The 18320-nt window shown below is 38.9% G+C and overlaps 1 protein-coding gene across 4 annotated transcripts in view; it reads left to right on the top strand.

Annotated features, from left to right (window-relative positions):
• The window catches only part of agrn (agrin), a 173814-nt gene that overhangs the window by 140755 nt on the left and 14739 nt on the right, over positions 1–18320 (top strand). For all 4 annotated transcript variants that reach the window (XM_077732487.1, XM_077732654.1, XM_077732404.1 and 1 more), the window contains 9 exons: positions 144–503; positions 849–1041; positions 3131–3346; positions 4414–4643; positions 6575–6709; positions 10346–10436; positions 10538–10702; positions 10839–10950; positions 17191–17307. In XM_077732487.1, coding sequence (XP_077588613.1) covers positions 144–503; positions 849–1041; positions 3131–3346; positions 4414–4643; positions 6575–6709; positions 10346–10436; positions 10538–10702; positions 10839–10950; positions 17191–17307 — 1619 coding nt within the window. The remainder of the gene's footprint in view (positions 1–143; positions 504–848; positions 1042–3130; positions 3347–4413; positions 4644–6574; positions 6710–10345; positions 10437–10537; positions 10703–10838; positions 10951–17190; positions 17308–18320) is intronic.

Here is an 18320-nt window from a genome sequence, read left to right as displayed (position 1 = left end):
CAATAAAACCTGATGACTACTGCCTAAGTAATACCCTTAATACAGGTTGGGTAGTACACATTTTCAACGGTAATATCAATGTCAAGAATCTACATTGTTTTTGGCAACAGTAATGCATTACTAATCATCCTTTTCATTGACAGGCCGATCATCCATGCCCTTCTTTACCAGCACCATAGCGTCGGTCACCACACATGCTTCTATAACCACCACCAGGCACCTGGTGACGTCCCCGTATATCACCCGTCGGCCCCCGGGGACAACACGAAGGCCTGGCAGACGTACAACCACGACAACAGCACCCATTAGCACCCCGAGCCGTATCATGACCACAACTGCAATGCCAGCAATCACCACCGTCGCCCATGTTCGGGACAAACTGCACAAACACCAGACACCTTGCAATTCTCACCCCTGCCTCCATGGAGGAACCTGTGAGGAAGAAGGCAATGACTTCAGTTGCAAGTGCCCTGCTGGGCGAGGAGGATCTGTGTGTGAAAAAGGTAAAGTTTAGTTTAATCAATTGCTGAATATTCCTTTCTTTGATTCTTATTTTCTGTGAATACAATGAGAATTTCTGAAGGAACTATTAAAAGCCCAACAGTAGAAAAAAAATGAAGAAAAAAACAACAACACTTTTTTGGAGTTACAAACACACTGGCATTAAGAACTAATATTTTAATAAGGAAGAAAAAGTGCTTTATTTAGGATTTTTGTATGTTTTTTACTTTGCTTCAGTATAATGTTGACTGGCAAGTATATATTTGTTAAAAAATTTTTATTTCTCAACGAAAAATCCGCTTTCTATCAAATCTTTTTTTACAGCAATGTCCTTTGTTCCCCCACAGTGATCAAGTACTTTATCCCGTCGTTCGGAGGCCAGTCCTACTTGGCCTTCCAAACCATGAGCGCCTACCACACTGTCCGGATTGCCATGGAGTTCAGAGCGTCCGAGATGACGGGTATCCTCCTTTACAATGGCCAGGAGAACAAGAAAGACTTCATTTCTCTAGCTGTGGTGAATGGCAATGTGGAGCTCAGGTAATCACTGATTTCTTGGGTAGTTTATACATTTCTGATTTCTGCTGAACTACAAACGCCAAATAAAGAAGGGGTGTCTAAACATGGATGTATTAGGATTGGAGATAAAATGTCCTTTAAATCTTAAAAAGCATGTCCCATACATCGTTTATCCTGTAACATTTAATTAATAATTTCTGTTTAGGAATTAAGGTCCTATACAAAATAATCCGTCAATGACTTGTGTTCAACCTTAGCGCTTTTATGATAAGATTTGAAATGCTTCAAAATCCTAGCGACGGAACGTGGACGATAACAATGCCTTTGGCTTTCAGTAAAGCTAAGAATAAAAACAAATACGAGACAGTGGTGGTGATTAGGCAACATGCAAACAACACTGGCGAGAATCTATAAATATTGACAAAAGAGGTTCTTTGTGGATCTGCAGGTTAAAGCTGTGAAAGCAAAGCTATTCATAATCATGTTTGGGGAGATGAGCATGTTGGGCGCTATTTTTCTGTGCTGTGCAAAACCCAGACTGAGGCAAGTCAATGAGGTTTTTAGTCCATCATTTGGTATTTTGGTGGACTTGCACAGCCACGTGTCTTTGAATAAACGCAAGATACAGCAGGAGAAGAAGTGTCTAAATGCACATCGTCCCCGTTTCCCAATCAGATCAAATGTTCTTATCCCCTTTTAAAGTTACCATACTTGTGTCGGCAGTCACAACATGGCGAGACAGGATAAATGTTAAAGGAGTGATTCTATCTTACTGGAGGTCCAAGTGTGATTTAGAAACTGCCAGCAGACCTCTACTGTTAAATTGGTATTTAAGGAAATCACAAATATTTTACATGTTTTTTTAGGCAAGAGTGTAGTGAACAAACACTTGTTAATTCCAAATGATAGTTATATTCTTCTTAAACCCCGCTTCTAATGATCAATACACAAGTATTTTTATTATTGATTGCCAAACGGAGATCTCGCCAATGCCCAGTGAGAGCAAAATGGCACCCAGAATTGAAACGTATTGCCTTTGACAGTGGCAATGAATGATTGAGTTTTAGGGTCATTGACAGTGATAGGCATCCAATATTTATTTTATGAAGAGGAATCTCAAATTGGACATTTATCGTGGTGCAGAGCCAAGAGGGGGAAAAAACAACTAGAACAGCTTGAAAATGAACATCGTGGGTGTTTTCAATACAAATGATTTAGCAAATGCAATTAAAGAAAAAAACATCAGAGATTATGAGGAAGATATTTTTTTCAAATGGATGAAAGGGGACCTTCAAATGAAATTTCCTCTTCAATGTATCCCAGGCTGTCTGCTGAAATCCCTTTTTTTCTTCACCCCATTCCAAGTGCAATTAAAATGAAAGTAATCAAGATAGATTAGTTTCCTGTCAATTCAAAATGGAGCTCAATTATATAAATATAGCAGTGAAGGGACCTCAATGCTCTGCAAATCTTAAGTCGTAAGGAAATGAAAAAAAATATTTGTGGCAAGGAAAGATTTAGATATCTAAATTATGTCTAAATGTGCGAATGGATGACAGTACCTTCTGTATCCATTTTACCTTTCAAGAGCTAATTATAGATGAAACATTCATTCACAAGGAGACTATGAAAGATATATTACCACATATTGAGATTAATCGCATCATTACTGGAATAACATTTTCAATAGCAATTCCTTCTCCCAAAGCCAGGGCTTTATTTTCTTAGGTTGTGCAGCTGCCCTTAAACATAAAAAAAACTGCTCAAATGATTTCTTTAGCCTTAGCCTTGCTGCACTTGTTTGGGAATTGGGCATCTGAGCATTCTGGCATATCAAGGATTTGTCCTTGTATATACCCCCGGCAGGTTGACACTTTTGTGATACAAAATCGGTGTAAAGGGTACGCCAACAGAAACTACGTCTAATTTGTTTGCTTAGTATTCACACTGTCAAATTCATGAAGACGTCACGCAACTACTGGATCGGATCCAAACTTGTGACCGAATTTCATAGTGTCCGATACTCAAGAAATAGTCGGAGCAGATCTGGACATCACTAGTTGTGGGGAAAGTATTTGACTGAGAGTCTCACATGCTCCATTTTCCTCAGGTTTAATACAGGTTCAGGTACAGGCATCGTGGTCAGCAATGTTGAAATCACTCCAGGTCGATGGCATCAGCTGGTAGTAACCCGCAATCGACGTCTCGCCATGCTGAGCGTGGACAACGAACCACATGTGGAGGGGGAAAGTCCACGTGGAACTGATGGACTTAACCTAGACACCAATCTGTTCATTGGAGGAGTACCTGAAGAAATGACGCCAGAGTAAGTGTTTGACATTTGATCCGTAGAAACAATATTTGCAGTGTAAGATAAGAGACACAAACAATCTTTTTTTTTTGAATGACGCTATGACTAAGGGAATCTTTAATTTGGAACTTCTTCGAATGGAAAGTCTCATCGTAACATCTCTTTCCATACTACACTCGTCAGATCCACTTTTTGATCTTTGTCAATCTTGCAAATGAATTCTGACTTCAGTGTGGAATCTTCTACCATGTCTTAATTTGAAGGCAGTAATTATTGGGAGTTTATAGTAATGTAGTGAAGAAGATCAAGTCTGACATTTGCATTATGAAGTACGCTCTGACAAGGAGCTGCTCTCTACACAGACAAGTAATAATGTGAGACAGGTAATATCATAATATTTATACTTGAATGCACTGGTTGTAGACGAACATAATGTATCCCCCCCCGGACTCTGCACATTCTTACATTTTTGGCTGACTAGAAAGCAATAATATTTCTGTATTACCCTTCCATCAACCGGAACACATTGCAGAATATCAAGTATTTGGGGGCTGATAAAATGGAGAGACAGCATGTTTGGTTTATGTCAAGATCTCAGTTACTAAAAAACACATAAAATGCCAATGCGGTTTCAGTAGAACTTGGGCTTCCATCCATCCTCTTCTGAACCTATCCTAGTTTAATAAGACTAACAGTCAGACTACACCCTTGACAGTCATTCACAAAGCACATGCGTATAGAGCGACAACCATTCACCCTGACATTCATACGATCACTTCAACGGGACAGATTCCACATTTCCTGCACCAATATTGGGTGAGCGTGCCACGCCATTATCCGAGACTGTCACAATTGTACACAGCCATTTATTTTCTATGCTCTTCGTTCCCTTATACACATACTAGGAGGACGTCATAGAATATTCGTTATTTTATGAGACATGAGCTTATTAAATCAACATCCAAATGAAATGATCCTTTTCAAGTTCATTGGTATCCAAGGGATCATTAGTTTCCTAGTTGTAGTTTTAAAACTGTTCCAGTTTTAGTGTGGTGTGATGACCTAATCTCTTGCCTCTGCAGTGTAAGGGAGAGGACTGGTGTAGCCTCAGGTCTTGTAGGCTGCATTCGTCTGCTGGATGTCAACAACCGGGTGCTCAATCTCCAAGAGAATGGTGTTGATAATCTCTATGGCAGTGGTGTGGGCGAATGTGGCAACAACCCCTGCCTGCCAAACCCCTGTAAGCATGGTGCCACATGTCAGGTCAAAGAGGCAGAGATGTTCCACTGTCAGTGCAGAAAGGGATTCTGGGGTAAGTTGACAACTGGGAAACATTAACACTGACGAAAGCAAACATCTGTTTTAATGCATCCAGCCCTTCAATTAGGGTAAATTAATTTAGTTTTATACACTGTGTTTTCAGGACTATAAGTTACACTTTTTTTGCTTGGCTGGGCTTGCGACTTATTTCGTTTTTTTAACTCTGTTCGGCAACAGCTTTTTATGTTGTTTTTGGACTGTAGTTGTCCATAAAACTGTAAATATGTTACATTAACAGATATTTCTTTTGTCTTTTGTTCTTTATTTTACTGTTACTTTATCTATGTTTTTGATTAATTAAAAAACTAGAGGAAGCCATGAACTGGTTGCTAGCCAATCGCACAGCACGAGACAAACAACAACACACATTCACATTCTCACCTAAGGACTATTTGAGCGGTCCAATTAGCCTAACCTACAAATTTATGGGATGTGAGGGGAACCTGGTCTGCCCAGAGGAACACTTAATCTCATAACTGGGATTTTATTGTATTTTATTTTTGTCCAATTACACAAACTAAATATAGAGTACTAAGAAAAAGATCTGATTATTTCCGGGCACCAAGTACACATATAAGTTCTTAAAACAAAATAATTAAGATTCACCTTCTTATTTATTTATTTATACATTCATGTCCTTTATTGGTGCTTCTCATTATCATTGCTACAAGAGTTCAGTGTAACAGTTTAAGATCAAGTCCCAAAAATTCTTGGGAGCAGCAATTTAAATCCTTTAGTTGTTGTTGCTTGTGAATGCAATGTAGTGCTCTCCAGCTGTTACAGTTTATCTTTGAGTATGAAATATTCCTTTAACTTCATGTAATAATAATACTTCCCTTATCAAATCCTTGTGGAACCACATTGACAATTTTCTCTCACTAAAGGATTTCGCTGTTATCTTGTCATGCTGATAAATCCCAAATGAGATTGACATTGCCCCAACTCCACTGATGCAGAAGGTCTGTTGGTGAACACCATCAGGTCATCCGGCTCGTCCGGAAAGTCAGACATAATATAGTAAATGCTAAGTCTGAGCACAAACCGGAAAAGGTTCACCAAATGTTCAGTAATTGGCCTTTGGCCTAGCTCTACCTCAACATCCCCTCTTGTTGTTTCTCTCCCCACAGCTGATGCCAACTAACAAGCAGCTCAGAGAGAACACAGTTAAGAGTAGACAGCAGGGCAGGCTAATCATGCTTGCCTCACTGCTTGCTCTGTGGCTTACGACAGAAAGTTTCTCACCAAGTTAATTGTTAGGGTAAACTTTTGTGCCTTAATCTTAAAGCAGTTTAAACCCGCAGTGGGCATGTCCCGTGGGTGGTTCAAATCCATTTGAACCGAATCCACTCCCACCTCAATAAGGCTTCGTAGAGAGAAACTAACATTCCAAACACGGTTCTGCCATAAAATGCAGTATTTAGTTAATTCATTAATTAAAAAGTAGTCTAGATGGTAGAAGTAGTATACAATTGAGCCCAAATCAGTTAATGGCTTTTAGGAAATGAGTTGGTTACCTCTCTTTCAGTTGTATACATTACACTGGAAGAATTTCATCAGCAATGTTTGCTGCAGGGTTAAACATAATCTGTTCATTTTCCTCTTGTAGCACATCAAGGTCTATTTACTTTATCACCACAGGCCTACGACATGAGCCCATACTTATTTAGAAGTTTGTCCGGTTCTGTTACTGTTATTGCATGACCCTGAAACAGTGCCAGTGAAAGACATTTTGCTTTGAGTATAAGTAAACATTTGTCCTAAGGAAGAGGTACAAGAAAAATATTTATATCAAAGACAGCACTGAAAGAAAATAGCAAACCCAGCACCCCTTTACAGAGAAAATCCTCCTTACTTTTAAGCCTCATATTTTGCCCTAAGTAGGTTTTTTACCCACTCATAATGGATTTTTTCTTCCATCTGTAGGCCCAACCTGTGCCGACGTTCATGATCCATGCGAGCCCAGCAAATGCCATCCATCTTCTGAGTGCCAGGCACTACCCGAAGGGGGCTATAAATGCGAATGTCCAATGGGACGTGAAGGGAAACACTGTGAAATAGGTAACGTACATATGATTGTCCATCTCACTCAAGTAACTGTAGTAGTAGCAAGTTTTTCATCAAATAAGTTTAGTTTTAATACATTATTGTCCGTAACGTTCTTCGCCTTTTCATTTTCTCCTCAAAACTACTTCATTATGGTTTGCAGACTTTTCATAGAAGTTTCTCAACCCACACTTTTGTTTTTCCCTTTTGAGTGTCCTTGGTTTGCCAGTTTGAATTCACTGAGGGCTCATACTACAGTATGTTGTTACACATTGTTCCCCTACCTACACACCCAGTTTGAAACTGAGCAAGACTGATTGGCAGAAAACTCAACATTTCTCAAGACATGCCATTTACCTCTTCTGTATCCCTCATGGTTTTGCCTTATGGTCTGCCCAGCCTGTGACATTTCCATCCATTTTGAATCCAAACGCAAGATCAAACACACAGAGCATAAAGGGGAAATGGTGTGAACCCTCAGGGTTGGTGAGCATCAGATCTGTGGGTTGAAACTGCGGAAGGCCTACCACAAAATGATTGGTCCCACTGGGCCATCCTCTGCATCAACTGTAATGGTTGTTAGTGAACAGTAGCATTCTGCTGTATACCCGCAGGTGTCACGTTGAAGCAGTGTATTGCTAGAGAAATAGCCCTTATTCATTCATTTTACGTGCTGCTTATCCTGACAAGGGTCACGAGGTGTGCTGGATCATATCCCAGCCAACTGTGGGCACCAGGAGGGGGACACCCTGAATTGGTGCCCAGCCAATTTCAGGGAGCAGGGGGATGTTTAACCTTTCACGCTGACACACATAAATCAGAACAATTTAGAGTCTTCAACCAACCTAGCATAGTTTGGGAGATGTGGGAATAAACCGGAATTCTCAGTGGAAAGCCACACAAGCCCAGGGAGAACATGCAAACTCCATATAGAAAGGTCCTGTGATTGAAGCCTCGATCTCATAACTGTGAGGCCGATGCACTAAAATCTCGCCCACTAGGTCGCCCTAAAAATAGCATGAGACATCATACATAATGTATAACTTCGGAAACAGTTTTTCTTTTGGTAGGGTTGTCGTTGTAAAGCTAGTTGACCTTTTTGATCTCTATATACATTAAACTGTAGCCTTCCCAAAGGCTTTATACAGTCCTGTGCACAATATTATCAAAAGAGAAACACAAAGCCTTTGGGAATTCAGAAAATCAAAAGGAATAGTGCGAGTCCTGTTAGCAGGTGAATCAAATCAAATAGGTGGAGTTGAAGCAAAATCAATGATCTCCCCTTGAGAGTGACTCCCATTCCAAAAGGGGATTTTTATTTATTTTTTTATTTATTTATCTTCACACAGGAATCAATGAGATGAATAATCGCATCAGTCGTCCCCGACTTCTGTGATTAATGGGGGTGTCAGTTAGCACTAGACGGGCTCTCACAGATAAGGCAGGTAGAGAGTGGACAAAAGCCCCTGACAACTACGCTGACAGCAGTAAAAAGACAGGCAGTTTTCACACTTAAAAAGGGTGTAAAATTTAAGGAGTGTATCATAATTGCATTCACGCAAAAGCTTGACATTTCAATGCCAAAGGGCTGGATTACAATTTGCCAGTTGAGATTAAGTTGATCAGATAGTGATGAGGACAAATATTGAGAGTTCATATTACTTAAAATAAATTAGCATTATTAGGGCTTCCGGTAGAAATTGTTATCTCCTCACAAGTGACCCTTGAATGCAGACTCACTTAAGTAAACAAAATAAAACTGGGTTAATGAACGGTTTGTGCATCACAGCATAGTTTAGAAAACCCCAGATGCTATGCAAATATATCATGTTTTGGGTGTGACAGTAAAGGAATGGGATCACTTTGGACGATGTCTAAGTATTATGAATTGTGTTAACCAGTTAACCACCTAATGTGTATTTATACATCATTTCATAATTTCAATTCAATTCCTTCAAGGCGATGTTAAGGATAGCGACAATACTGATATGATATTCCACACCTATATTGTCTATTTTTCTAGTAGGGGGCAGCTTTAGTATAGAATTTTTTACAGACCTGATAAAACACTCAAAGACAGTGCAAGAAATACAAGGTGTTTTTTGTTGAAATTGCCACTCTAAACAGATGAATGGAATCCAGACCCTCATTTTTCTTTCCAGGGCTTGTTTCTGAGAAATGTACTCATTATTTGTCCATTATTTGGGCATCTTGTTTTACAATTCGCTAGAGAGGAGAATTCAGCTTCAAAAAGTGTCCAAATTGAATAAAAGGATGTACAAATTATTGTACAGCCTGTCAGTCATCACAATTTGGAAAAAGAAATGTGACATGATTAATTGCTAGGGGGAGTTCTTCAACTCTGGAGCTATGTTAAGAGAAAAACCAGTTCATCATTGTGTCAACTCTTAGTCACAATGCAAGGAACATGAACATGAAGAGCAGTTGTGTCACACGGTCCGACTAAAGATTTCTGAATACATTGCTCTGAGTTCCAAACCGTCATCTTCATAAAACATTCCTTTTCTTCCACTTTTTCTGACAGAAAGAAAAAACTAAACAAAAAAAAAAAGTCATTCCTTCCCTCTTTATTGTCTGAAACAGTTCCAAGCATCTCAGCTCACTATTAATAGAGATGAGTTACGTGCTTGACAGTTGTCTACGCAAGTTCCCAGCTGGTGTGCGTCATCAAAATTCTGTCTTTTGGAACAACATCTAATTAGCTTTCTCATCTCAGCGTGCCTGACCCAACACGGTTACTAATTTCAGCCCGTTACAAATTACACTGTAGGTGTGTGGCTTATTCAACATTGTGGGTGCATCTTGTTGGAAGAAGACAGCTAAACACTTACCCTCTGGTTGCACTTGATTGCTCAGCTAATGTCAAGCCATATCATCTTCTTTTTGTTCTTTTTTTTCTGAGCCAGGAACAGAACGTCCTGCAGATAGAGCGTCATCTATTTCTAAAGAAAAGCCTGCCAAAATACTCATTCTTTCCATTGGCATTTCACATGCCCTTGATGGTTGTTTGTGAGACTGTCACCATGGCAGGCTGCTGTCTTATTTGTGCCCGTAGTCTTTTTTTCTAAAATGATTGGATTTGTATGTTTTACACACGTCAACCCTTTTTTTTAAATGTGTTATTGTTCAAGGATGTTCCCGTCATATTTTGTTTAGACACCTATAAATGAATTTTTGAGGTATAATTTAATTTCAGGTTAAGTAAGTCACAAGGCATCCCCGGTGGGGAGAGGTTAGCGCGTCAGCTTCACAGTTCTTGGGTCGAAGGTTCGAACCCAGGTCACTATGTGGAGTTTTAATGTTATCCCTGTTTTCTCCAGCAATTCCAGTTTCTCCCACATTCCAAAAACATACATGGTAGATATTGGAGTGAGTGTGAATGGTTGTCTCCTGGTGCCCGTGATTTGCATGGTATGTGCTCCAGCACCCCCCGTGACCCTTGTGAAGATAAGCAGTTTGGAAAATGAATGAATACGTTTCAAAAAGTTATTACATTCAAGACTTCAATTTTGAAAATATGTATTTTTTCTGCAGACAAATGTTGGAATGATGTAAAAAACAAGTAATTTGTTGTAGTTTTGTTAAAATGCTAATTTTGTTGCATGCTGATCCATTTTGGGGGGCTTTCAGTCGCTGCAAGGAGAGGAGCATACATGCCACTGTTCAATGGAGACTCCTATTTAGAACTCAAGGGGCTGCATCTTTATGGACATGATCTTCGGTGAGTTTATTATTTTTTTTCAATATATATATATATATTTTTTTTTTAAACAGTGGCAAGTGTTGTGCATGTTTGATCTCTTTGACATGCTTTGTCTCCAGTCAAAAAGTCAGCATGACAGTGGTACTCATGGCCAACGATTCCAATGGCCTCATCTTTTACAACGGGCAAAAAACTGACGGTAGAGGAGACTTCATCTCTTTGTCCATCAATGAGGGATTCCTGGAGTTCCGATATGATCTCGGCAAAGGGCCGGCTACTATCAGGTGTGCAGAAATTGATGAAGCTTCTAATAAGCAGATACAGATGCAGTAAACGCAGTTGTGACAATCTATTATTAAAGTGTACATTTTCAAGGAATACTTTTCTAGTTGTTTACGAACCATTGTGTTTGTGATCCAGGAGTAAAGAACCTATCACACTCCATACATGGAATACCATCAGCTTGGAGCGCTCTAATCGCAAAGGAGAGATCATGGTAAACAAGAAGGATGCGGTCCGAGGAGAGGCGCCGGTGAGTGTATAGTCGCTAGCTCAACAAGCTCTGCCTAATGTTGTCTTGCTTTTAGCATGCAGAGCATTTGGGCGTATGTGGTATGCTTTGGCATGCTTAGGGCAGATTCCCCCCTTTTTAGTCCATCAACTGCTCTTCTTCCATTACTTATAAAAAGCCCCACTGTCCATTATAATGTGCTTGTATTTTCCTTGTGCTTGATTGTTTTTCTCAGAATCTTATTTTTCTGTGGAAAAAAAAACGTCAGTAAAAGCCATTCATTTACGGAAGCTGCCAGCCAATGTGGGGGTTGACATTTGATTAATGCCAGTCCTATTTTAGAGTATAGTCAAATTGAAATATCAACTCTAGTACTTACATTTGGTAGCATGCATCTTTTTGTTTAACTATTGCCTGTCTTCTTACATCCTCTTTGCCTCCAAAACGTATTTCCATCAAGCTGCATTTTCTGAATAAAAAATGCAATCTCAACAGTCACAAACAACACTAAAAATGGGGTGTGGTGGGTCCTCTTTTTATGGGCCAATCAAAATGCGAGTTCGCCAAATTTCTTTCACTTTCCTGTGATGTTCATTATAGCCATTAACCCAATATGTCTGTCTATCACATGGTCGTTTATATTAGGTTTGCTATTTCCCTTTAAGAATATGCCGCTTGCTGCTTGCGAGCCTTATGTTTGACACGACTGCACTAGAGCTCTTTACTTATTTTTTTTTAAATTAGCAAGTTAGGATATATGTTTAAGTGCCATGTAAGCACAATGGATGATACTTTGTTGAGGAATTCACCTCACCAGCAGCCTCTGTGACTTTTGGCTGAAAAATGAGTCTGACATCCATCAAAGTGATCTAAAGCTGTAGATATGAAGGGACTTTTTTGACAAGCTGCCTTGATTCCAGGAGCCTTGTAATTCTTGGTCAGCCCTTCATTTTACTTAGGTAACTTAGACACCCCAAAGAAAAATAGCTTCAGGTGTACATCCTCCCTTCAGACAGACTCAGAAGCAGATAGCAGCATAACTAATGTCCTTAGCGCAACCGACGGCGAACCTTACGCCTGATAAGCTGCCATGAGTCTTCCAATTACATTAAAAAGTGTAATTTGTGAATATGAACATGCACTTTGTTAGCTCCCGTCTCTTTACAATAAACACAGCAAATTTTCTTCCTCGTTGCTTCCCTGCCATCAACTTCTTTCATCATCCATATGGTAATTGTCTCTTACCCCTGCAATAGAGGCAGAAAATCTTAATAGAATAAGGTTGGAGAAACACATAGAAGCCAGTGGAGGATGGTGATGGTCTTTTGGGACAATAATGGATGAGCTGAGGATAGTTAAAGAGCTTTTCAGCCGAGTGACGGAACTCTTCAAATAAAACTCTCATATATATATATATATATGTATATACATATATCTACAATATATTGCATACTGGAAGTGTGCATCACACCAAGTACTACTAAAGCTGGCAGCTTGATAAAGCAAATACATTCAAAAGCACAGATGGAGCAAAAAAAAACCCTTTTTGTTTCACCTCCTCCATCATGTTTGCACTTCTTTAACTGACGCCTATTGAGCGGTGCAGTTCTGTTTTCCCATATGTGAGGGCTTTTTTCCTTATTACATCTTTTTAATAGCATGAACTTTCAAACAAATGTTGAAAAAAAAAGAGGGTTTCACTGTTGTTCATCAATTTTTACGAATATTTGTGCATGATACAATGCTGCTATGTGTTGTATTTTTCCAGCTACGGATTATTCACGCCTACCCTGTATTTTCTAATGTCTTTTGTTTTTCTAAATAATACCAAAACATCATTAAAACTCCAATGCATATAAGTACAATGTAAACCGCCATGGAAGGTCAACTATTAATATTACAATACTGGTCCTCCATTACCGTACTCAGAAGCTAATGGAGGATGGGCAACAGATGGCTGTTGTCAATGTGATTCTGAAATTTGGCAATTCCAGTGGTATCGTATTAACACATATGATAAAAATAAAAATTCATGTTTCTCCTTTATTGTTAACATTATACAAAAAAAATCAGCATTAATTATGCAGCGGCCACAGTTGTACAAAATCCTTTAAAGTGGAACATTTGGCACATAATATGAAAAAATATAGTACATCAGCTATCCTGCAACATCTTCAAATAAAACCTGCTGTTTATTGGCAAAGCATTAAAGTGATGCAAAGCCTATTTATACACTAAATGTAGGATATTTTCAGGTTTTTTCCTAGCACTACATTGTACATGATTTATTGCGGTGCATATACTCATCGGACAGCATTCGGATTTTATGCCTTCGTTTTTAATTGTGACAAAGTCATTCATTTAAAAGTTTAGTAGCTTTACATCCTTGCTGTATTCAGCAGGACTTTTTCAAAATGACAGCTTTACAGATGTCGCATCTTAACGGTTAAGGTAAACATGTTGACATGTCTGATACCATGGTGGTATCAGATGCCATAGTCAATGTAATTATAACCACCTTGAGGCACCACCTGTTTTTCTTGACCCAACCGAAGGTGTTTATTCAATAATTTATTTTATCTACAAGTAGGCAGCAGACCAGTCAATTAATTCAAGCACATTGTAGCGTAGAATTGAGACGGCTATAATTCAAGGAAATGCACTACGTATGTATATGTACTGTATGAATGCATGGAAAGGAAGGGACAAACTAAATATGTGTAAATAGAATTATCTTACATGAATACATTCATGCAAATAATAGTGAAAAGTTTGCGCTACATTCGCTGACCAGTAAACCTTTTGAAAAGTACTATCCAAGAATTGAATAATGCAAACTGCTACCACAAGTTGTATTTCATTATGTTTCATTAGTATTAGGCTATGTTCAGACTACAGGTTAATTGGGATTTATTTGGCGTGGTGCGAAACATTTTTTTTCCATGCAGTGTGAACAGTTCCGTTTTTTAATTTCATTTTTTTTTTATGTGACCTGGGTTCATTCATAGATGGACAAAAATCAGATATCGACGCAACACATTTGTCTGAATGTGAGGCATACACCAAAACCAACAACAAATGTGAACAAAAAAAGGCAAAGAAGATACATATACATATCATACTACATGTTAAAATGGTGTAGGCTTCAGTAGCATAAAATCTTCAAAATCATGACTAGGTAATACATCTGAAGGGACATATTTACTACCCTAAACACTGCAACACTTGACTCTGTGTCACACTTGTCACAGTGTGCATGTATGTCGCTTAGCAGAATTTTCACACAATGGGAATCGCCTGTTTTTGCAAAATGAACGGCTCGGAAAAACATCCACATTCACAAAATAATCACACTGATGATACACTGATTGTGTTATGACTTCACTTCAACTGTATACATTTCTGCAAGTCTTTATATTTTCAATCACTTCTGCAAGATTTCAGGTATACCACATTATTTCTTCACTTGTTAGCCATTATTTGAAAAGCTCAGTGAGTACTGTGTTATTGACCCCTGGCATTAAAAAAAATCTACATTTTAAAAGAAATATGAATCATTTGGGGAATTGGCCTGACTGCATGAAAGCGCTTATCGTGTGCATGTTCCTCTTTGCACCAACCAGCATGTCTCACTGTGCACTCTTACCTTTCTTCTAATAACTATATTCCTCCCTATTTTTTGTTGTCTTTTTCTATGATGTGCTGTCTGGATATAAGAAATCACGCAAGGTAATGAGACAAGTCACACCTTAGTCCATGTTTCATTTTGAGCCATTCACTATGTCGTCACACTCCCACCTCTCTGTGTTATAAAAAAGAATAAACAAAACAATTTCTGCAGAGCAGTGGGCAGCTTTGAAGAAAACTTGTCATTTCATAATCCTTGGCGCACACTCACTGCACTGAAGCAGGGAGCGCTAAAAAAAAAGAAAAAAACACTCACTTTGGCTTTCACCTCAGTCCATCTGCTGTGGGGGCGGATGGGGTGTGAAGGTGGGAGTGCGAAAAGAAGCGGAGGCTGCCTTCGTCGTGCTGCCCATTGTTTTTAAGCGCCAAACAAACGTCTTCATTAGCTGCGTGTAGGTGGGGATATCACATTGTGCCACACAGCTGTTGACAGAGAAGGCGAAAGACGGTGAAAAATATATCTGCGGTCTTAGGTTGGAGGTAGTGAGGAGCTCCGTTGTTCTTTTGTCACCTGCTCTCATTTGTTTTGAAAACAGGAACAGTCCTCCATCTCAGTACAAATCCTCCTTCACCCACTCCTGCAGCCGAACAGAAGCCCTCCAAATGCTCAGTGAACTTAAACAGGCTACAAACAGCCTCTGGAGCCAGTCTTGTCCTTTCCAGCTAGAGCCAAAAAAAATAACAGCATGGGAAAACCTAGTCTATCGTTCCACAGATTACACATATCCGAGAATTCATTGCATTTAGCCCAAATACAATTCAGATTTCCACATGCATCGATCGGCGAGTGCACCCCAACACATCAGGAAAATATACGATGGCATATCTAATAAGAATTGATTCTTGGCCAAGCAATTCTAACATAATGTGTTCTTTCAAATAACGATAATAATATGATGTAATACAGTATTTTGGTCTATTACCTTTGGCGAGAAAATAATGGATACATTCTTTTTTGTGATTTGTTGAGCAGGGTTAAACATGGTTATCTCATTTCTATGAAAATTCTAAGAGGGGGCAAACAGGGAGCCAATTTTTCTTCCAATTTTGTTAATTTATCCTAACCTCTGAAGGGAATTATCATCAAAGGGTGAAATGCCAAATCTAATGAAATATTAACAAAGCAATTGCTTGAAGCTTAAAAACAATTTAGTGCCTTTACTTATATATATTGATTGCAGATATGTTGATGTAGTTTTATTTAGTGATCGTATCATCTTCAAGAAAGTATTTGGGAGTAAGTCATTCATGACGTGGAAATATAATGTAAAGTAAAATTGTATTCTGTTAAACATTGACTGTGCAAATTGTTCTCATTTAAGATGCAAGTACTCATTAGAAGATTTTACATGAAACACTATTCAGTGTAATGTGCATAATAGTAGACTGATCAATAATTTAACATGATAATATAGGCGGTACAATTTCCTCAGTACTTTTCTTGTGTGTGTGAGTGTTGAGGCCTACGAGCGTTTTTGGTTGTGTGTGTGAGTTTGTGTGCAAAATTTCTTTTGCGTAACCAAACTTGAGGCTTTGCATTGTTGCTGTCCTTTAGCCGATGACAACACTGGCAAAAGCAAGACTGACTACGCTCACATCTGGGTCCAACCGCCTAATCCCCCAATAGGTCTCTGTTGGTTGCCACAAGACAATTTCAGCTCCAGCCAAGCATTTATGCCTCCTACCCTCCAACGCCCCACCTAAATAAAAGCCAGCTCCCCTCTACAAAGCCGATTTATTGGCCTCTTCCATCATTTTTCCAGCAATTACCTCCATGTTTCTCCTTTGGCAATTAGTGTCCTACTTTGAATAAACATTTTCCTTACTTTTCTTCTACCCAATCCGTTTTGCTTGAAAAATACGTTTTAAATAGATAACAGACATCGTTTTTCATCTTCGCTTTTTCGTATAGGGGTAACAGGTACAGGTAAAAATTTTCAAATGTATTGTCGACTAGTTTAAAGGAAAAAATATAGGATTATTCTTATTTACGGTATGATAACATAGGATGTTTTTTACACAAACTTTGGCAAGATTAATTTTGCTGTTTACCGTGCTGATCCATGTCCTGATTTTTCAATTTCTGTGGTCTATTTAGCATCGTTCTCACTCAAAATGTCTTTAAGAGACATCCATATCTCAAGATGATTCCATTTTGTACTTTCTTTTAATACCTCACATCTAGACGATAATTGACCACCCTCTCAGCAGACATAGGAATTAATTATGTTGTAATACATCAACTACGCTGATGTGCGTTGAGGGCAAGGAAGTGCAGTTATAGCCTCAGTGGGCTCCACAACGAATATGGATCATTTTAATGGCAGAATCTATTTATTACGGTGGCATATGTGCAAATGCGCTACATTAATCTCAGCCTTTATATATCAACTAAAAGGCAGCAACTTATATCAGCTCTCGGACACAAAACACATGACTCTATAAACCATCATGTCCTTGAATACTTAGAAACGCACACATTAGTACATTTTAAGGCAATCTTTCACGGTTTTCTATATTCCTATTTTTCCAATTTCTCTAGTTCAAGCCTGTTCTTTTGTCATGTCTCATCAGAACCTCCATGTTGATCTGAACCTAAAAGAATCTCTCTTTGTTGGCGGAGCACCCGACTATAGTCGACTCGCACGAAGTGCCGCACTTACAGAAGGCTTCAAGGGAACAATCCAAAAGGTAAATGTATAGAAAGCTTTATTTCCTGAAGGATTGCTGTGTAATTGCATCTGCCTAATGAGTATCTGTAAATTATAGAGTGAAACCTTGGAAGCTGAATTAAAAATGCTTTGAACTTCTCACTAAGTGTTACGGAACACTTTGAGCAATCACAATGCATATATTCTTGATGCTATACAACTGACCGAATCGTTATTATTCAATCATTTTCTATATCACTTGTCTTCACAAGGGTCGCAGGGGTGCTGAAGTCTAGCTCAGCCAACCAGGCGAGGGACACCCTCCTTTGATGGCCAGCCAATCGCAGGGCACAAGGAGACAGACAACCATTCATGCTTAGACCATTACCAAGGGGCAATTTAAAGTATAAAACTAGCCTACCCTGCATGTTTTTTGGGGACGTGGGGGGAAACCGGAGAAAACCCACGCAAGCCCAGGGAGACCACGCTAACCACTTGCCCACTAGTGGTAGCCCGGTCATAATAATAGTAGTACTAATAAATATTAGCAGGAGTAGTTTATATATTCCAATATATTCTTTCTAGTTCTATTGTTTTGTTAAAAAATGTTATAAACTAAACAATTTAAAGATCAATGAACAATGATGAAATGTAAAAGTTCAATTCTGCTACAGTGGAGACCATTCTTATGAGCCATTCAAGCAATTATTTATTAGTTGTCACTGTGCTCTGTTAAATTATGATTGCTTTTTCCCCATTCTAAGCTCACAGTGGAAGCCACATGCAATGCACTAATAATAGAAGATATAATACATTTTGAAGTCCCTTTTTGTTTTTGCTTAGATCTTTCCCCAACAGCTTTCCGGTATTTCTTACTTTTCCTCTCGCTTTCCAGTAAAGCCTCAAAAATAGCCCAGCAGAAGAAAGGCTGGCTCTTACTGTTTGAAGAAATGTGTCATTAGTTCTTCCAAGTTCCCCCTGACACTTTGGTGAAAATCACAAACTAAGTGTGGAGTTTGTTTTACGTGGCCATAGGAGAGAAGTTAATTATGT

Source organism: Stigmatopora nigra, chromosome 1 (genome assembly GCF_051989575.1).
Source record: "Stigmatopora nigra isolate UIUO_SnigA chromosome 1, RoL_Snig_1.1, whole genome shotgun sequence".
Lineage (NCBI taxonomy): Eukaryota > Metazoa > Chordata > Actinopteri > Syngnathiformes > Syngnathidae > Stigmatopora > Stigmatopora nigra.
This window is presented reverse-complemented; position numbering and strand designations above follow the sequence as displayed.